Below are 21,329 nucleotides of genomic sequence, written 5' to 3'. Positions count from 1 at the left end.
ATGTTGTTAGGTAAATTTGGGTTTTATTTTATTTTTTTCTTCCTCAATTTATTAACACACACATAATATTTTATATTTGCTTTCCTCAAATAAAACTTGATGAATTCATAAATTATAATTTTACATTATTTGTTTACCCGCACCTATGCATTAATGTAATATAAAACAACCTTATATTGTGATCATAATAACATGTTGCATGTTTTTCCATAAAATATGCATATCAGGTAAGTATAATAAACAATAGAAAGTGCAAATGTAGAAAAAACAATGAATCAAATAATGGCTTATGTTTATACTGATGTATACAACATATTTTACTGAATTTTAACTTTAACTTCTTGTTTAAAGCGTTTAAATGCATTTAATTTTAAATTAGCAAAAATGCATTCGTTAAAATGTTCTTTAATACATAAACCTCCTTAATATTCTTACTTACTGCATAAATACAGCATACAATTAATTTAAATTTCACGGACATTGAACAAACACCGCATTCCACTCAATTTTTCACCCAGCTGCACATCGACTTCGGATGCAAATACAATTACCATTACCGCATTTCTGCGCTCAGCAGAACAAACTCTAAAACACATTAAAACCAATTAAATTGCAAATTAAGTTGCATCAATTCAATAACAGCTTCTCGGCTGCTCGTACCGCAAACAATGCAACACACAGTAATGCACAAACAAAAGATAACTTAATATCAAATTAAGAGCACTTTAAATGGCAAGTAAAAGTAATAAACATATTATGTAAACATTTTCAATCATTACCCATAATATTATTACTAAATACTTGTTTTCTTCTCGTGGAATTAAATTAAATTGTTCCATGTATGCTGCTGCAAATGAATTGACTTATAATCGATTTCTTCTTGTTTGGCTGAGCGCTTATGTTGTAATGGCTTTCAGGCAATGCTCACCACACATTCCGAGAGCGAATTGTCGCACATTCCCAGAATGATTCGTTAATCACCCGGCGACCCACGCAGAGTCCGATAAAACATTTGTTTCACCGTTTACTTTCGTCGTATAAGCGCATCTTTGCAAGGATGGAGTAAGCGAGGGATAAAAAGGAAAAGAAAAAATAACTAATGGCTTATCATTATACCCACACTGTGCGGGACCATTCCACAGATAAGAAGGAAATTGATTTTAATTAATTTACCTTCGCTTTTCGATTACAGCTTCGAGGATAACATTTTTCAGTAATACTCCGATCAATTTAATCTCAAGCGGTAATTAAAATTAAATAATTACTCTACTTAATAACTCAATTATAAAATCAATAGAAAAAAATATTTTATGAGAATTGAGGCATTTTAATGCACAAAATAAATAACATTTAGCTTTAGCATTTTCTGGATGCATTTTGTGTATTTTGTGTATTTACCATAACCGAGAGCTCAAATATTCCATCGTTACATGACTACAGCTTATTATAATCGTCATGTTGCAAAATCGGTGAATCATGTAAACACGCATTGGTAGTCCAACATGCGAAATACTATTATCCCGTTCCTGATAAAACATGATGTTGATGTGTTGAATAAAACACCACCGAGCACGCGAGCGTCAAATTAAAACACGTTCAACTAGGTTCCTTTGGTGAATAAATTAATAAATGTAATTTATCATACGAAACAAAAACTTCATATACAAAACGCTTTAAATTGCTCTTTATTTTCTGCTTAGAGTTTCTAGTATGATGGTTTTTGTCGGAAAGTTTTCTAAAAATCGCAGGAAACTTTTCTGTTTCGCCTATCTTATGAATGCAACTTCTAAAATTGAAGGTAAATATGTTTTCTCTTGCAATACTTGGAACTATGCTGAAATTGTGTAGTGTACTCATTGAATATTTAGCGATTTTTTATGAAATTTGTTTTTTTTTTATCTTTTGATACAAAAAGAGCAACCTATTGGTTATATTCAATTCTGAACGAATATTTTATTTTGTTTGTATCGCTATATATAGATTTGATAAATCTGATGGAAAAATGGATTAATCATTTCAACACTTTATTGCGTGGTGTTTAATTAAACACGACCATACACGCTACGGTCTAGTTTAAATTCATTTAATAAGTTCCTCTGGTGAATAAATTAATTAGTGTAATTTGCCATCCAAAATGTTTAAATGTTAAAGAACACAGACATACGAGTATTCATATTTCACATATTTATAACATACAAGTATTGTATTTTATTTTAAATGTTTCAAATTCTCACAATGATTGTTTCTTTAATAAAGTTTTCAAAGGAATTCAAATAACTTTTATTTCACCTAAAGAATGAGTGAAAGATAAACGTACAAGTATACAACTTATAAAAGAATAAATTTCATTCTTTCTGTCTTTCACAACCTGAAGTTCCGAAGGGACTCAACTCAGCGAATATTGCGCAATGTATTTTACGAATATTTGACTACGGTTGCCCTCCTGGGCATTGCATTCTGGAAGTTATGTGCACTGCGATGACAATGCACAAAACGCACGTTTGCCTTTTCATCGGTGCTTGAATATGCGGTTGAAAGTGGAACTTTTGAGAGATATTTCTTTGGTAGTCGCACGTCGTTGCAGTATTTTAGAGTTTGTTGTGTCTCAATGCACTCGGCCTCTTCACATAACTCTCTTGCTAGATAGAAAGATTACGACAAAAGTAAATTTCACCACCAAGCAGAATTGCGATTTTTGAGGGTATTTTGTGGCTGTTTTATCCAAAATTCTTGATTTTTATTTGAATTAATATGAAAATTATCTTAAAATTTAAACAATTTGCAATACATTCAATCAATCACATCATCATCTTTATATAATCCATGATATGCAATTGTTTGTAAAATTTATTTGAAATAGCTTAAAATGCCCTTTAAAAATACATTTTTTTTACAGAAACTTGAAAATATGGTGTGGGAAACACCCTATATCTCATAATAAAATTTGCCCCCTTAACACTACGCAATACAAAATTACATTCATTAATTTTCTGAGCAATGTTGTTTATTATTAAAAATTTGGTGGAGGCGCCTGACATTTTAATTAGTATTTGTAACATTTATTTAAAACCAATAATATCATTGTGTAAAGGAGCTTTTAATTACCATATTTAAATAACTTTTCACTTATTGGCATCCAGGGCTTTACCGAGAGACACCTTTCAGTGAAATGTGTACTCGCAACGTTACTTAAGATTCAATTATCTCAGGAACTAATAGAGATAAACAAAAACAGAAAACTTTATGGTGCCCAGCATCAAATTCTAGGTAAGATAATATTATGTAATTTTAAAATTTAAAACGTGTTTGAATAATTTTCCGACACGATTTTCCCAAAAGTAATAAAGTTAGAAAAGATTTTTCTTCATTTTTCATGTCCTGGTAATGATTTACAAAATGGCAGATTTGATTTTACAATTTTCCGAGATCAATCTACAACCATGAAAAATCAGTCAAGAGGTTACACTTGACTTATTTTTGGACCAAAATTATTTTTAACTTAGAGAAAATTGAAAAACGCTAATCGATAGAGAATAGCAATGCGATGAACAATCTCTATTTAGTTTTTTGTTAACACAGTAATTTCGGAAAATTCCAGTGAAAATCAAAACGAACCAAATTGAACCACAATTCCTATTTTTACGAAAGTTTCCAAACTCATGTAAAATAATGCCAGGAATTCATTAATTCAGTTTTTGTTCCGGTATCTTAATTAGTTTTAAATTTATTGACCATTTTCATTTATTTCGTAAGTGCAGTAAATTGAACATTTTCAAGTGTTGTATAATGTAAAATTATGTCCTACATACAAATCTGAAAACCATTTTTCTTTATTCTTATTCTCCTCTGCCATTTCTTAAACAATAAATAAATAATTAAAACTTTAACTTTTTATTTCAGAATCTTGAAGAAAACGTAATTCTGAGGTATTTATCTTAAGGTTATTTGGATTGTAATCATTTTATAGGCTGTAATCACATTTTATACTTCTAAACTAGCTTCATTATTAATATACGAATAAAAATTTATAATTTGCACTTTTTACTGCCTAAAACCCAATAAAATGGGAGTTTGAATACTTTATCTTAGTAGCATTTTGTTATCAGACAAACAATTTAGATAGTAATGACCCAATTATATTAGATGATATTGCAATTAGGCCATTTTGAATGGTTTGAAATTATAAGTTACCCAATTCTGTAGGGAATCCTATAAAAAAGAAAAGTCTGAAATATTTTATTGCCTAGATATTTTGGTGCCGAGATATTTACATTATTCACTTTTATTTCATTCATTTTGACACGAAAAATATTTAATAGTTATTAGTTAGTAAGTTAATAGTTTGGTTCTGTCTTTCAGCGGATATTTATTTTATGAAAAAAGATTGACCCTGTCTTTCAGCTGAACTTTCAACTACGAGTAATTCTATAAAAAGTTTCTTCCTGCCTTGGGGCCAAATTAAAATTTAAGCGGTAAGTTGTTTCCTTGATGGATATTTTAAACCACTTACTAGAAGTTCCGAGAAAAAGTCGCGCAAACTATAACAATTTCAATATTTATTTTATAATAATTGCAATACTTTGTTTGTTTATAATAATGGTAACTTGTAACACAGCAACTCCATTGTCTTACGTTACGCGTACGTAACTTTGCGTACACAAACTACTAACATATATTTGATATACTTAAGAGATAAAAACAAACTAATGGCTATTTGAGATCCTTTGAAACCCTCTGAGAAACAGCACAGGACAAAAAGCTGCATACATTATAATTTGATGCGCAATGCTCACTGCATTCAGTAACGTTCATCTTTTTCTCCTTAAGGTTGTTTTCTTCTATATTTTCTTCTTCCATCGTCGTAATGTCTTCTTTTCCGTCCAACTCTCATCATCTTCCCTTTTAGTTCCAGCTCTGATTGATGAAATCTCTCCTGTCCTTCTTGCAATAAAGAAAGAAGCGATGTTTTTCGTGAAAAAAATAAAAAGAAAGAATTTTTTATCAAGTTAATATTAAAATAACCAGCGCATTTTCACCGCGTGACCGAATGATACAAACAAAATCCTGTTTGTCTTCGTTATCTTGAGCTCGCCGAATTTTTTCATTTGTTTGCGACGTGACACAATTGCTAAACGCGATTGCAGCGTGAAATTCAAATTAGGATGTACACAAACTAAAACCAACATGATTAAACGTCAGTAGTTTAATTACTTCACAAATTGCATTCGCAGTAAAACACATTTAAATATGTTGAGTTAGGATGAAATTCCGCGTGGAAAACAGTTCAAAACGTTGCGGTAAAAATGAATATTATATTTGTCACACGCCACAGCAATCGAATGAGTCCGTACGCGTGTTAATTAACATTCATTGAATTTTAGTGGAAATTAAACGAAAAAATGCGCGATGTTGAATCAATTAAATTTGATTACGACGCCAAAAACAATTTTATAGGATATTTTTGGTTGTGGACAATAAAATGCTGCACGGAATAAATTTGACAAAAGCTCTTTATAAAGTCATAAAAGTTGTTGGCATATATAATTTGGTATTTCATTGAAATCGTACAATATGCTATGAATGTTAACATGTAAGGTGACACATGAGAACTCGGTGTGAATATGAGAGCACTCTTTCGATTTGTAATTGTTGTATTTGGTTTATCTATATTCTGTAATTCATTTCAAAGCTGTAAATGCACGCAACATGCCGCTACAAATCTATATTGAGTTGTTACGCTTCCGCCTTCAATCATCTACTCGACTACCCGATTACGATAACATGAATATATCGTAAGTACTGTGAATGTAAATGTAGTTTGGTATGCGTATATGCGACGTGGCGTTATTAAGCCGCGCCCGTTCATGTATATAAGAGCATCTAAAATGAGTGCAATACATTTAGAAAAACGATGGTGCACATTTCCAATTTGGTTGGTATTTGATTATTGCGTTCGTTCTAAAGGTTAATAAATCGTCAAAAATCGTCACTTGTTCATCTTGTGGATGTATATAGATTTCGTTTGTTAGTGCATTAATGGGTAAATCTTCACGATGCAAGTATGAATTTGCATTTTGGTATGATATTTATGTTAAGCCCAAAGATGTTCATCAATGTAATCAACAAGTAAATCGAAAGTACCTTCGTGGTAGTCTAAAATTTAGACAGAGCAAATCTCTACATTCGTAACTGACTTATATGCAGTTGGCGTTTTCTAACACGTCTCTATCTTTGAGCTTAATATTAGTAGCGTTTAAAGTCTATTCTCCTAATTACAATTTTGTTCAGTATTCAGTAAAACTAGTTCTCCAAAAATTTCAAGATTTTCTAGCGAAAATTATTGGAATACCTGTTTATATTTATATGTAGTACGTCCTAACGCTTTGTCTACTTTTGAAGTTTCGAAAATTGAATTGGTTTCAACAGGAACTGATGTATTTTGTAAATTACCTACTAGAACGAGTCGTTCCATGTTAACGGCGTAAATCGGAATGAATGTATGGCATTTTTGAATTCGTTATCTTATCACTACGAGCCTAACTTCGCAATAATTGTCTTGACTTTGCCCGACAGTCGAGCGTCCTTGGTGATTTTGTTCAAAATGTCCGCATTTAAACTACCTTTTAAGTCGGGAAAGACTTGTTTATTTTCTACCAGTTGTGTCATCAGAGATATAAGATTCTCCGCCGTTTCGTTATCCATCTTCTCGTGATAGTTCTCAATGACGAATTTGATGTTCTTGCCGATTTCGGCGTCGACTAGTTGCTGTGCTAATGATTTATCCTGCGGATCTTTCGGCTCTTTCGCCAGGCAGCTGATACACAAGAGATTCAAGGCGAGCATCGCCTCGTTCTGCATCACGGCGTGCATCGAAGTCATCATCTCGACTAGGCAGAGCACGCTTTTCGGGACAGATAAAACTACATCATAAGAATCCGAAGTTTTGCAGTTCTTGATCATCCAGGCGAGCAGTCGCGGCGCTTCACCACGAACACCTAAATGATCGGAATTGTAGCACCAATGCACGAGTTTCTCGATGAATTGCTTCCGTTGAATGAGATCCAAGGCAGTCTTTTCTTGTCCATCAACGACCATTCGAAGTGTCCCCAGTAATTTAAACTCAACCGGTGATTGGTCGATGTTTAACATCGAGAGCAGGGTTTCAACCAGGTTTTCTTGTAGTAATTTTGCTTTATTCTCGGGCGGTATGCTCAAATTTCGCAAGGTGCTTAACAGAGCGTGTTGGACTTTCGTATCTCCATCCACAGAATAATATTTTAAAATACCTAAAGAATAGAAACAAAAATATTAAATGTTGTAAGAAATCTTATTATTAAGTTGATTAAATTACCTAATAATTTTTTAGCTAAACCATTTTCGACTAGTTGTATGCAATGTTGATCTTTCCTTGCAAAGTTGCCTATTGCCAACACGCCGGTGCTGAGTAAATCAACATCTTCCGAATTCAACCAGAACACCATCTGTTGGTAGACTTTTCCCTTGCCTTCGCCGTATAACATTTCCATGGAATCATCCCCAGTTAAGATTAATACTATAAGGTCACAAGCCATTTTTAATACTGATCGACTTTCTTCGTCATTCACGTGACTCCCGTGTTTCTCCACCAATTCATATACTAGTTCACAAATACCCTTTTTGGCCAAGCATAATTTTATCTCATCTGAATCAATGAAAATATTTATAAAAACATAATCAGAAGTGAGAATTAAGCAAAACTTACCATTTTCACACTGCATTCTTAAAATTTCCAAACATAAAGTAGAAACATCCGCATTCATGGATATCTTCAACACATCCACCAATAACATACACAAATTCTGAGTCAACCATTGATCATTCATGTGCTCAGTAACCAAATTCAAAATAGTCAATGCATGAGTACTGCAATCCTCATTCGCCTCAAAATCAATCAAATTGTGCTTCAATATCATCTCCATAATTTCCAGCACACCATAATCCAGTGAAGCCTTTTGTAAATCCTCATTATTCATAATAATATTCATCAAGCATCCACAAGAGATGGCAATCAGCTTAATATCAAACGACTTCACGTCCAGCGTGGTCTTCATCAGTGTGATTAGCGCCTTGAGGCCATCCTTGTCCACAATTACTCTTGCCTTATCATTTTCAAAACACAAGTTGCCTAGTGCTCTACATGTCTGCAGTGTGATGTTTTTGTCACTCTGGCTGAGGAACGGAATTAATTGTTTGATTATGTTGCCGTTCGTAAAGCAGTTGCGGTTGTCTTCTTGTTTCGAGAGCTCCGCGATAGTCTGCGTCGTCAGGATAAGAATGTCATTGCATTTGATTGTTAGCAAAGTTTCGAATGTGGAGACGTCCGCCACGGTCACATCCTTCGGCTGCGACAGAATGGCGTTGAGGTGTTCGGTGATTCGTTTGAACTCTTGTGCGGCGACACTTTCTTTTAGCTTTTCTAGTAAATGTGCCATTTTTATTTAGAGCAGATTGTAACATCGAAGAAAGGTGTTTTCCCAGGTCGGTGGCATAACCTCAACTTGTTGAAAGTGGAACTGTCAGTGCGGACCAGTACGAACCGCCCCAGGATGGATTCTGCCGCTTCTGGAAAGATTGGTTGGTAAGGTTGGTAACGTAAGATGGAAATCGATAAAATCATCAAAAAATTTATGTCACATTCGGGGTTCTATTTTATGCGGTGATGTATGATGTTTTCTTTCATTCCATACAAATAAAAACATGGAAATTTGTTAAAAATTGGGAATTATTATACTTTTAAAGTATGATTCGCCGTTTTTTCTATGATAATAAGTAAAATACGACCTATATTTTATCATTTCCATTCGTAGTTACCTTTTTATGCACGTTAATAGTAGAAAACTACCTTAAAAATGATTTATTTTGCTTCTTATATTAAAATTTAAAGTTAATTAAGGTTATGTTTGGTTAAGTTGCACGAAAATAACTTTATCATGAAAGTTAGTAAAGAATAACTTTATTGAAATAAATTCATCTTTACAATATCACAAGTACTTTAAGTTTTTGACATGTCTTTATGCTAACGTTACAGTTTTCTCATCTTTCTCATCAGTAGTAGAATTAATAAAAGAAAAATTACTCTTAAAATACCATATTTGTGTCCGTCTGGTACTCTCACAGCAAAAATGGCCGATACATTTGTATAGCTCGGTGTCACTTCATTTGGATCGTCCTTCGTCGCGCTGCCATCGTCCGCATCCACGTCGAATCAGTTTAACAAAATATGAATCTAACGTAAAAAAAGATATGTAACAGAAAGCTTTGTACTTGATTTTTATGTTTAGTTCGCGCGTTGTGTCTTGTGTTTCATGTGTGTGTGTGTGTATCGCGTGTTTGAGAATTAAAATTAATCATCGCTCAATTGCTTGATAAAAAATTAAGTAAAAATAAATACGTGATCCCAACAATTTCTTGATTTAAAAAAATAATAAGAAGAACGGCGGAAAAGATCGCTTTCGTCTCGCTTTTTGTTATAGTTTTATTCGGAACGCAATGCTACGCCTATGTGACGCTGTCTGGCGGCGCTGCGGCATTCACAATCTCATTGAACGACTGATCCAACCAGTGCTTCAACTCTTCGTAGCTCACTACCAGAATGCTTTGCTCATCTCTCGACGTCAAACATATCTTGAGAAAACAATGTTAACACACCACAATAAGAAATTTTAATGCAATAAATATAAATCTCGCACTCACCTTTTCAGGAACGCCCGCATCTAGTTTATTTAAGCATTGAATGACGTGTGCCAAGTCCACCCACGGCCGGCCGTCCTCCATCACTTGGTGGAATACGTAATCACGGAATAGTTTGAGTAAATATCTATCACCGGTCTCGGACCAGGTTTGATCCAAATTAAACCTAAATCATCAAAATCATTAAAAACATTTTTTAAATTTTAACAAAAACAAAAATCTTACTCTGGCCTTTCGTTAATTGTCCCCAGTTTCACCAACAATCTAAACAATCGCCCATTCTCCAGCTCCTTCGCCACCTCGTTCTCTAGAATATCAGTGAGCGACTGACTATTGTCTAATTGCATGTAGAATCGCGCGCCAATCATCGGCATGAGGTCAACTAAACTTCGGCGCCTGTTCGACAAGAGATACAAAATCAAGTTCCTTAAATCTGGAGTATAGTTGCGAGTTACAATTTCGACCGCAGTCGAGATGTTATTGGGTTGAACGGCCATCGTGGATCTACAAGCGAGCGCCAGGACGAGTTTACCCAACGCGGCGAGATCTTCCTGCTGATATGAATCAGTGTGGTTGGAGGTGTCCGTCATGGTCACATCCAACACACCCAAGCAACTGAGACGCAATCGTTGACCGGACGTTATGATGATTTTGGTTGGATCCAGGCTTCTACAAGCCAAACCTACAACAAAACAATCAATTAAAACATGTTGCATCATTTTCAATGTGTATTATTACCTGAAGAATGTATTATCCTTAACGCAGAAGTAAGTTGAATGATGTAGTTCCAGATTTCCTGTTCGGGTAGTTTATTGGATTGAGTATGACGGAGAATGTTGTTTTTCTGATGTGAGTAGGGACGCGGCGTTGAGGGATCCGTGGCGAACGGGTCCTGATAACCATTTAGCTGATCGTTTTGGAAATGTTTACTCAAGAGGGTTTCCGAACCGGGATGATAATCATACACGAACACCATAGCTGGAAAAATAATACAAACATAAATTGGCATGAAAGTTGATAAAACAAGTTTAATATTACAATTATCGCCAAAGTCCTTCGTTGTGAACACCTCCTTTAACTGGACAATATTGGAATGCACGAGTTTTTTCCACGTATCTACATAGGACATACACTTGGTGTTTTGCAATCGGAAACCTGTAAATAAACAAGATTATTTAGTTTTGTGAAAAAGTATAATTGACTATGTTTAGTTGCCTACCATGAATTCTCCTAAGACAATAGCGAACGCCGGTCTTGATATGGGTCGCCTTGTACATGGTAGCAGGATAGCCCATTGGTGCCTTCTGCATGGGCTCCAGTGGATAGAGATCGTGATAGTTATCCACTTCGTGCGGCAGATCTTTGCAATAAAAACAAAACAAAACAAAAATCACACACTGATTATTAGTTTTTAAGAGGGTCATGGCTTATTTACCTGGAAAATGCTCGGGATCTGCCTGCAGGAGTGTTAAAGCATTGCGCTCCAGTATGTCCATTCGTATGTTTTCGGAGACGAAAAACGACGAGTTGACGCCGCGTGACTTCAGCGTACTCACATGACTAGGAGATCCGGGATACACCTGGAAGCTTGCCGCGATGCTGCTGTTCATCGACGTCAGTGTATCGTTAGTGTTTTGCGAGTTTTCGCCGGACGTCGGGTAGAAATACGTTGTACCATTTACATTTTCCTAAGAAAAATCAAAGAAAATTAATATAAAATCATATTTATCTAAGGAAGTTTGTATACCTGATAGGCCACAGCAACCGAAGGTTTCTCTAAAGCTACATTTGGAATTGGAGAACAATTTGTCAGGTTATTAGGCGGTGGCGACGGTTGCGGTGTAAGATGCGGTGAGCCATTGCCACTGTGTGGAGAATCCACCAACCTTGAGAACGTGTTCGGCTGGTTCGAGTATGTATTAAATAAATTGGGCGAAGCTAAAAACAAAGGAAAAACAACATTATACATTTCAATGTTTTGCACTCCTTACAGCTTAAAATTGGTCTTAAAAGATTATAATTTCATGTGATATTTGAGTGTTAATTACAATTTTAAGTAAGAAAATGATGAAAAAAGCAAAAAAATCATACCTGAATTACTGGAGGTGACAGCACGAGATCCGGGAACAAACTCAGGTGATTGCGGTGTTACTTTCTTGGAAGAAACGGGTGAATCGATACTAATTTTAGCAAATGACTGAGATAAGTTATTGGTACCCACAGGTGTGCTTGTACTTTGTCGATTCTACAGAGAACAACGAAAACATTCTATAGCCTACATATTCTTGAAATAACAATAACAGAAAGTGGGTGGCATTGAGAGTGAGAAACATACCATGTAAGTGGCCAGCTTGGACTCCTGTGGTACTCCGTTTGGGGTAGCAAATGGCATGTACAAAGAGTGGTCCATTCCCACCGTCGCGAGCTAGGGCCCCGCGCGCTAGGTATCAATGCTGCGACTTGCGTTTAACTATCTCGCATGCACATAACATTGTTTGTTGCAAAGTGGTCGCCGAGGGGTTTCTAGAACATCATCACCACTGAATGAGGTTAGAGACTTGTACTTACATATTGCGAGTAATCGCGAGCGGATTTTTGAAGCGATTCGAGCGGAACGGAGCGGAGGACGTGCGGGAAAAAGTACTATACGGCGTGTGAAGCTGCGTGCGTGCGGTCGGAGGAAAACAATGGGCCAGCTTGGGACCTTGGGAAAGAGAGGAGCTTGGTCGCTGGCGACGCGAACGTCTTCGGGCGGCCAGCGGGTGCTGTGATTGAGTTGCGAGATATCTAACACACCGTTTTGCGTTCAAAATACATTCGCTCGTCGTCCACGGCGGCGAGAAAAACGAGGGAAATGATGAGAAAAGTCGACACAAATGACATCTACGTACTCTCAAAACAAAAGCTTCATCGCGCATTCACCCACTGCTTTGCGAACCGTTGGTTTGGAGGAGCCACTTGGTGCGGCGAGTGCGAGACCCGAGACGCGACCGAGACGCACCACACACCAGCGGGACGAGCGCGAGGCGGACGAAGAACGCGAAACGAGCGAAAACACGAATTGAGGTCGCTGGCGTCATCGCCGAGCGGGCCGAGCGCGCAACTACACGAGCCGCCACGCTCGAAAATCAAAACCGCTCGCTTTTTACTTATCAAAATATTAATTAAAAGCGCGCAACTGTTTATGCACTCGAGTTGTGAAACTACTTCTAGTCGGCATTATTTCGTTCAACAACGCGTGGTTATTAATAGAAAGGCACGCTTATCAAAACTCAACAAAACCGTGTTTAAAAATTATCTATGCAAACATTCAAATATAAATGTGGTGCGTTATGGTTATTATTATTGCTTCACTTAATTATTAACTAAATATCATTATTAATTTATTCTGTTTTAGAGCTGGAATTTTGCCCTGCAGCTGCAATAAATCAAACAATATTTGAAAAAGTTAAACGTCAAGCAATTTTAAGGAAAACAGGTGACAATTTTACAATTTCTACACAAAAACATGACAGTTATCACAAAATATAGCTAATATTCCTTTAAAATCTTTATTATTCACAACTCGGGCATACAACAAGAATGATTCACACATTTTGAACGATAAATTGGCATAGTTTTCTTTAGTTTTCATTTGTTTTTCTTTTTTTATTGCCGCTGTTTTTGCCATTCACCCTGAGCCGTTTCACTGCCTTTTTTGGAGGAAGAATACTTCCGGTAGGTTCAATTTTCTCGTTGACAGTCGAATAATTTTCAGCTGGTTCAATTGTCTTCTGCATCTTTATCCATTCAACAGCACCTCTCAAAGCCATTTCTAACGAAAAGAAATCTGCTTTACCTTTGCCAAAGGTTCTTATAAAATCTAAATATGCTGCAGCAGGAGGATTAAGTTCTGTTGATCTGGCATAATTAACAGACTCATTGGAGGATTTTTCAGGTAGAGATTTTTGGCCACACATGATTTGTGCAGTTTGAATCAGTGTATAAAAAGAATTTATAAAGGAAACGAGGACTAAGTTTTGTTATAACGAGCTTTTTTGGTTTTTAATCAAATTTTGACAAATTAAACAAAAATTTAAGGTGTGTTGTCATTGAAAAACAAAAGGATTACTTGGATTATTGAATAAAAACATATTCTGCTAGAAAATCATCTAAAATAAGGTAAAAGTATTTTAAGAATTATTTATTACATAGAAATAGTACTCAAAAATACAAAATGGACGGATTTTTCAAGAGTTATAAACATTACAAAGTCATACTTTTAAAATAATACTTTCTGCGTGGATATTCATGTAAATTGCTTTCGAGATTCTAGTATAAACTAACACTACTTGTACATAATCCATAAAATGCTATAAAATATGATGTTTAAGGCATTGCTTCAGCATAAGACACTTTTTGTTCATAGGCTTTATCCTCCCAATCATTATCATCTGGCAGAGCAGTATGCCTCAACTTGCATAAACGATGCCCAAATCTGAGCATCACAATGATAACGCCAACGATGAGAAACATCGTTACGCAAGCTGTGACCGGCCAATATATGTGCAACATTTTGCTTTTCTTTTATTAATATGATTATATCTAGATGTCACTCTCTCTACTCTTCTGATGCAATTCTAAATATTCAATAGGTTGTTGTCTTGAGCCTCTTGGTTCGTACTGGTACTGCTCGTGTGTGGAGGGTAGCTCAACCTCAAGATCACTATATTGAGTCACGTCCCTAGGCAACTCCGTTACCACCTTGCTCGGGATGAACTTGGGATCAAGTTCAGAGTAATCCAAAGATGGCTGAAGATGTGGTGTTGCTGTCCAAAGCGAAACTATCCACCTGTTACCAGTATGGCGGTCGTTCCAGTAAGTGGAGTATTTTGAACAACACCCAACAATATTAATGATGATTATAATTGCTGCGATGATTGTGCAGACGGTGACAGTGATGTAAAACGGGCTGAAATCACCGTATTCGTGCTTTTTGAAGTAAGGGCTCTGCAGGTATGCTCGTCGTTCGTTGATATCAAGCACAGACATGGCAATGGGCAGATGGCATTGAGTTTACATCAATGCTGCCTAAAAATATTAAGAAAAACATTAATTCTTTTGTAAAATATATAAATTAACTTAATTTTACAATAATTTTAGCTAAGAATGAATGGAATGTATTCTCTCGTATGAACTCATGTGAAGTTCTACACAACACTGAAGTCTATAGTTGACTAAGTGGGTGTGGTGTCTTGCACATAACACAGCACAAATTCAACTAACTTTAATGAAGATTAATCAAACATGACTCATGAACTGCTATCAAGACGTCGCTGTCCTACACTATTAAGATGTACCGAGTAATAAAAACATCAAAAAAAAGCTACGTACCTTTTTGCGAAGTGTTGCGATGCTTTTAGCACGAACTACAGCGCCGTGCGGCTTGGAACGCTTGCAAGAAAGCTTGTTTACGGCACCACTTCCACCTGTAATGTGTGAGCGAGGCGGTTACGATGACGTAGCTCTGCGCAGTTATAAACTAGTTAAACAAAGAACACTCTAGCTGTTGGGTGTTTCTTTCTACTTCGTTTACCTGCTCGAACTCGTCGAAACTACGCGCACGTTGACTGCGTCCGATATAATACAGGTGTGCCTCGTAGGTGCAAAGTGGGTTGCATTATTCAGTATGCGTAGAGAGCATTTTCGAGCCATTTCGAGCATTTATTTCCTGCCATGGCGGTGGCGGTGGCGGCGGTTCTCAGCATTCAGCGTGCGTGTGATGGTAGGCAGAGAAGTTTCGGGTCCATTACCTCGGAAAATTAACCCCGAGCACCCTGTAGCGTGCCGTGCGTCGTTAATAACTCGTTAGCGCTTAAATCTTCTGGACATAATTACGCGTCGCAGTCGGTGCAGTCTGGCGCAGGCTGCGTTACGCTAATTCAGTTTCTATTTACTGCACGAAATTGAAATTATTGATGCATTTGCATTATTATTTACCGATTATTCATAAATTATTATTTTATACTAAGTCTTCAAACTTGCAAAAGTAAGAAATTCATTTATTATGACTTATTTTGTAGTTGTGACAGTGTTATTACGGTTGTAAGTGAAAGTTTTCAATATTTTTATTCATAAATCTGTATTAAGTTGAGATGTGTTCACAAATTACAATTTAGATAACTAAACGCAAGCCGTTTCAGCTTCCCCTTCGCAATCGCTTCACAAATCTCATAAAAATCTCGTTAGGAACCAACTATTCAACGCCTCGGCAACCCCTAAAATAATTTAGTTATTACGCTGCAGCCCCAACCTTCCTGCCTCACTTCGCGTACTAGATATCTTCCATAACGTGGATTCTCCACCAAACTCTCTGCGCAAACTCAGCTGGCGATGATTTATACACGGGCACTATTATTTTAATGTCGCTTTATTATCGTCATTGTGCGAATTCAGTTCGCTTCTGACCGTGGTAATAATTGTAATTTGGTTTGCATACATTCAAAGGTAACCTGTGGTTCTGTCTGCTGGGTAGCATGTGAGTCTGATGCGGTGACATCAACTTTGCAAAACTAGCAACAACAGGAAGAACAGGGACACTGAACAAGATAGAGATGATTGTAACTTGAGCTACACCCTGTTACACACGAACATGCAGAGTATAGAAGGGTAAAGAGCGTGAGGGAGGACGAGCTGAAACAATAATAAATAAATCTGCATTGTGGTGACGTGTCGGGAGGCGCACCGCAGCGAAGAGAATCGAGCAGTAGGCAAAGGGGTGAATTCAGGATATATACAGAGTGTTACATTAATATTATACTATTTTATAGGTATAAACGAAGAGGTAGACTAAACGTTGGTAGAAACCTGAAGTGGATTCATGCAAAATGTTGAAAGATAAGAGCATGTTGTGCAGCGTGGTGTGGGAGGCGCTTCTTCCCTTGTTTCCCTTGTAATTAAAACCGGCTTGAATGTGCAACAATGTGAATGCATTGTGCTCAAAGTCGACGGAGGTGTTCACCTAACACTCAATGGTAAATTCAACGAATACTGCTGATCATCTTTTATTCACTTCTTTTATATCCGCAGCAATTTAAAAATTGACTAAACACATATAAATATCTATTTCATTTTGGGTAATTTTGTGTTTATTGTAATTTTATCCGCAATTGTTTTGAATACACCCGGTTCGGTTCATGTGGGAGTTTAAAGTTTATGAATTTTACTCCGCCGAAATTACTCGTATGAAGAATTTTTAATAAATTTGGGTCGTATAGTTGCGGGATATTGAATCGTTGATGTTCGAGTTGTTGTAGTACGGTTTGTGTGAAAATGAAGTACATTTTTCATTGTTCTCCGGAATTACACCGCAGCGCGGATGTTTGTTTTCGGCAAATATTTTCACATTTGCATAATAATGATGTTATTCTTGGGTAAGCCGCAAATAGTACACCGACCACCTTTGCCACCAAATTAATTTTCATATTTAAATGCAGTGCAGGTGGAATTTTATTCAACATGCAAACAATTTATAGATTACCTGCCAAATGGCAACGTAATCAACATTTTTTCGATATCAAGTTTTGCACAAAACCTTCGACTTTGTCATAGTTCTTATCTTGTTTTGGGTATCACTTTGAAACTGCGTTAATTTGAAGTTATCAACAGTATTTTTTATTCTAAATTCAATTTTTGCGAAAATATTCTCAAAAAAGAGTAAAAAACAGGTAAAAAGCATTTAATTTATTCCAATTAACCCTGTAAAATGTCAACTGGGTAAGATCTAAGTTTACAACTACTAAAAACAGATTTTTGTATTCTCATCGCAAATAATTGCATCTCGATTTCCACATACAACAAAATACTCGTACTTGCATAACATGTCAAGCATCTAAATGCACCAGCGCGTCAATTGCGATTTTCAAGATTCCGACCTCTGCGCGTCGAAGCGATCTTAAAAGTTAAGCACATGGTGATGAAAGACGATACCAAAGCGCGCTAGGTAGTCGATATCGTGGGGAATTTCGCTCATCTCGCCGACACTGCCGCCAGCGACATGCCGGCAGGCTGTTAGCGCTGCGCTCGCAGCCGGGGCGAAGGATATGTGTATATTATTATAGCCGCTGCCGCCGGTTGCCGCCGCCGCCGAGCTGTTAGCGCGGGGCGAATTCTCGTGTGCACATAACGTATAAGGATATCAACGTAATATACGTGCGCCGCTTCCCGTGCTTGCACGTCGCCAGCGTGCGAGTGTTGGATTACGCTTCTGCTTTGGCCTTAAGCAGACATAAAGGATCGTGACGTTTAATCGATGTTTAGCGAAAAACGCGCGCTACCTTTGTGTGCATTATCAAACATCACAAACGAAATAAAATGTGTTAATTTGTTCCCGCACAAGTTTAATAATTTTTTTTGCAAAATTTGCGAATTTAAATTTTTTATTTATTTGCATGAGTTTAGGCTTCATTCAATTCCATTCACGTTTAGTCGTTCCTTTGAGTACACTTCATGTCTTGAAACTCCATTCAATAAGCAAAGAGCACTGTTAACGCCTTTATTCTACCCGCGTTAATAGTGCGTACATTCCATACGTTCTCCTCAAAGCGTCGCAATGGCTGCCAAGTCTCGAAAGCTGCAAGCTGCATGCGATTGCGCTTCAGTTGCCAGAGTATGTGCACTTTTGCATCTTCTCATTTACGCTGCGTCACATAACATACGTTTATAAACCCGGATAGAAACATTTTTATTTTAAAAGTGCTTGAATTCCTAAGTTTACGAATTCCTGTTCAGACCGTACATTCTACACTCTTATAATGAGCATATGTGGTTTTTTGTGCCACGGACATATTTTGCAATTCATGAATTTCGCGTTTGCGTGGCCGGCCCCGGCGGAACACCAAATGTTCCAAGTGAGGGTGGACACGACGCTAGTGTCCAGTTGGCGGCGTGGATGAACAGCGTCAGCTAGAGCGTGGTGAAAAAAGGGCCGCACATTTGCACGCTGATTATTCCGCTGGCGTAGACACGCGAACTCGTCGCCATTATTACTAAACTAATTTTCGTGTGCATTTCCGCTGGTAATTGTCAACACTCGCACCGGACAAATACAAACGCATTTGCTGTGTTGTGCTAATGTGAATATAATGGAATAATACATTCAAAAACGACTCAAAACTCAAATTTTACAAATTTTTGCTTCATATGTCTTCCAATAAACAAAAATTATCATTTAAAAATATAATTAAACTAAAGGAAAACGATTTAGAGGTAAAAATGTTATGAGTTGAATGTAAAACTGGTTGCATAGCATGGCTATGCATCAATACACTCAACACACTTTGAACGGAGTGTAGCATACTCGTAAAACTTGGTTATATGTTGTCACTTTTGATACTTTGGATGTTTTTCTTGGCAGCTAACACTCTAAATTGATGTGAACCGTTACGCTGGTAGCCTGAGCCTGAGCCAATTCGAGTGTGAAACTTAATTAACCCAAATATCGGCCCGTGCGTTGAACATAACATAAACTCATTCATTATTACCCATGGAACGCTCACGCCCTGAACGACCTAGTGCCGGTCGAATCTACCCTCCACCAGGGTGCAATCGCACGCGTTCAGCGTCAACAAATCAACAGTCATCAACCGGACTCATCCAGTGTGTGTGTTAATATACGAGCGAGCATTATTTCACGCCGATCGCATTAATCCAGTTGAGGGGGTTTGCAAATTTTTGTTTCTGTCATGTCTTTCATTCGAAGTATTAAAGGCATTAAGGATTACCAAACAGTACAATCAGTTGTATTATCTTCTATTGTTGTAACAGAATGATCAATACTCATTACTTCTTATCCTACTTCAAGAGGATAATAATATTTTTGCACAAAATATTTTGTTTCAATGGTTTCTATAAAGGAATTTATATACAAAACAAAGTCGTGTTAATTAGATCATTTATAACTCAAGAACGCCTTGATCGATTTTGACGATCTATGATTTGTTGGATACTTTGTCCCAAACAGCAGAATAGTAAAGTAAATAGTAAATTAGTCAATTATTGAAAGTTATGACCTAAGAGGTGTTAAATAAGAGATGAAAGTTGGTATAGAAATTAAATTATAGTAATACTTAAATAATTAAACAGTAGGTGGCGCTCAAGTGCGGTATTAGCTTATTTATTTAAAATAAAATTACGAATCTTATTGATCGAATCGACACATACTAAGTCCAAGAAACAAAAAATAAAAATTTAATTATTAAATTAAATTTATAGTTTCATCTATCACGTTCCAAAACAATTACGCAAATGATTATTGTTATTGTGGCATTTGCGTTTATGTATTTCGAATTTATTCTGATTACAATTGCCATAGTTACGCAACACGCGTGACACTAATGGTAAACCGCGACACAGTTATCAGATTAACGTCATTCACAATTAAGTTAATAGAAACATAAGTGCGAGTGCGCACATTTCGTGTCACCATTCTTATCAGCGCGCGTATTAACGAAAGCTCTAGGGGAGTTTACTCCCATTACGCGCAGTGAGCTTACTTAATATCCGCAAGATAAAACAAATTTTAAACAACAAAAAAACCATCAACTCTACAATGTACCAGTAAAAATATTAAACACATTAAATTTAGTATACGGGTTATCGAACTAGTTTATAATCACAACACATGAAATACCAGCAAGCACCAGATGTAAAATGTAAACGTTTGGAACGCAAGTGCAGTGTAATTGGCACGCTCGCGATCTAAACACCAATAGGCAACCAGAGTCCGTTGACATATTTATTTCAACGTTTGCATTCTTATGCGTTCTGCGTGCGTTTCCAGTGGCCTTATTTGCGCATATTGATAAGACGGATTACTCCACAGCATGCATGCGAAGAAAAAAAAATGAGTTGCAGCGGAAAACTGAAAGTTTCAGTGTGCGGCAAGTTGCAGCGTGCATTAATCCCTTTTATCGCGTGTAATTGCTTCGTTTCGTTCGTTTTCTGCGCCGATATAAAACGCGGATGGGAAGCGAGCGATATGTTGCGAACGCAACAAGAGCTCACGGCCTAGCTGCTGCTGCAACTGGCGACCAGCAGACAGCATGGACTAGAGACATAACAATTAATTAGAAGCATTTTACGACCGTTACGACCCCGCCAGCTCGCGCTGACCATTCATTGCGATGCCAAAAAAATACGCCGGACAATAAAGAGATACTTTGATGATATTTTTTATATGTGTAATAGTTCATCAAATTGATTAAAAAATGGTTTATTTGTAAAATATTATGAATTTTTAGTTGTTTATAATAAGGAAAATGGCCTGGACTAAAAATCATTAAATTACGCTTTAAATTTATATAATGAGGCTTGGGAATGGCAAATTAAGCTTATAAAATGGAATGTGAGTTTGTTTGTTCCGCTTTTACGGATAAACCAATCAACTGATTTTGATAAATTTTGATATACAGATGTTTTTGGCCATGGAAAAACAAATAGACTACGTTTTGTCGCAGAAATATAACTTACAGGATGTAAAATAAAAGATTAAAGTTAGTATATTGATTCAAACATATATTGAAAGCGCTAGATGGCGCTAAAGTGCATTATTTGTATTTTCA

The 21,329-nt window shown here is 36.6% G+C and overlaps 2 protein-coding genes and 2 long non-coding RNA genes across 10 annotated transcripts; 1 reads left to right on the top strand and 3 right to left on the bottom strand.

Moving 5' to 3' along the window:
* Positions 1–4,536: 4,536 nt before the first annotated feature.
* On the bottom strand, positions 4,537–8,608 carry LOC135793219 (GTPase-GDP dissociation stimulator vimar-like). Of its 3 annotated transcripts, none has more exons than XR_010548564.1 (4): positions 7,742–8,608; positions 7,352–7,681; positions 6,350–7,286; positions 4,537–4,941 (listed from the first exon to the last, which is right to left on the bottom strand). XR_010548564.1 is itself a non-coding variant. In XM_065304083.1 (3 exons), the coding sequence occupies exons 1-3, from the start codon at positions 8,469–8,471 to the stop codon at positions 6,529–6,531; spliced, it is 1,818 nt and encodes a 605-aa protein (XP_065160155.1). In that variant the 5' UTR covers positions 8,472–8,608; the 3' UTR covers positions 5,493–6,528. The 3 variants fall into 3 exon arrangements, 1 of the variants encoding a protein (XP_065160155.1); XR_010548563.1 differs by having other exon boundaries at positions 4,537–4,938; XM_065304083.1 differs by lacking the exon at positions 4,537–4,941 and having other exon boundaries at positions 5,493–7,286.
* Positions 8,609–8,976: 368 nt separating this feature from the next.
* LOC135793218 (PAN2-PAN3 deadenylation complex subunit PAN3-like) lies at positions 8,977–12,737 on the bottom strand. 4 transcript variants are annotated; one of them, XM_065304082.1, is made up of 11 exons: positions 12,621–12,737; positions 12,065–12,252; positions 11,821–11,974; positions 11,477–11,667; positions 11,165–11,417; positions 10,949–11,089; positions 10,768–10,884; positions 10,468–10,707; positions 9,955–10,411; positions 9,733–9,895; positions 8,977–9,663 (listed from the first exon to the last, which is right to left on the bottom strand). In XM_065304082.1, the coding sequence occupies exons 2-11, from the start codon at positions 12,137–12,139 to the stop codon at positions 9,538–9,540; spliced, it is 1,917 nt and encodes a 638-aa protein (XP_065160154.1). In that variant the 5' UTR covers positions 12,140–12,252; positions 12,621–12,737; the 3' UTR covers positions 8,977–9,537. The 4 variants fall into 4 exon arrangements, with proteins under 4 accessions (XP_065160154.1, XP_065160153.1, XP_065160151.1 ...); XM_065304081.1 differs by having other exon boundaries at positions 12,065–12,269; positions 12,526–12,703; XM_065304079.1 differs by having other exon boundaries at positions 12,526–12,703.
* A 101-nt stretch (positions 12,738–12,838) lies between these two features.
* Positions 12,839–14,057, top strand: LOC135793221 (uncharacterized). Its single transcript, XR_010548567.1, has 3 exons — positions 12,839–13,054; positions 13,127–13,207; positions 13,487–14,057. It is a non-coding gene; the product is annotated as an uncharacterized lncRNA (long non-coding RNA).
* A 442-nt stretch (positions 14,058–14,499) lies between these two features.
* On the bottom strand, positions 14,500–15,334 carry LOC135793220 (uncharacterized). 2 transcript variants are annotated; one of them, XR_010548566.1, is made up of 3 exons: positions 15,305–15,323; positions 15,103–15,235; positions 14,500–14,799 (listed from the first exon to the last, which is right to left on the bottom strand). It is a non-coding gene; the product is annotated as an uncharacterized lncRNA (long non-coding RNA). The 2 variants fall into 2 exon arrangements; XR_010548565.1 differs by having other exon boundaries at positions 15,103–15,334.
* Between the last annotated feature and the right edge of the window lie 5,995 nt (positions 15,335–21,329).

The sequence above is a fragment of the Atheta coriaria genome, unplaced genomic scaffold (genome assembly GCF_025399875.1).
Source record: "Atheta coriaria isolate IRGN ID8LTWV9N9 unplaced genomic scaffold, Caltech_Dcor_3.1 hic_scaffold_6_pilon, whole genome shotgun sequence".
In the NCBI taxonomy this organism is placed as follows: Eukaryota; Metazoa; Arthropoda; class Insecta; order Coleoptera; family Staphylinidae; genus Dalotia; species Dalotia coriaria.
This window is presented reverse-complemented; position numbering and strand designations above follow the sequence as displayed.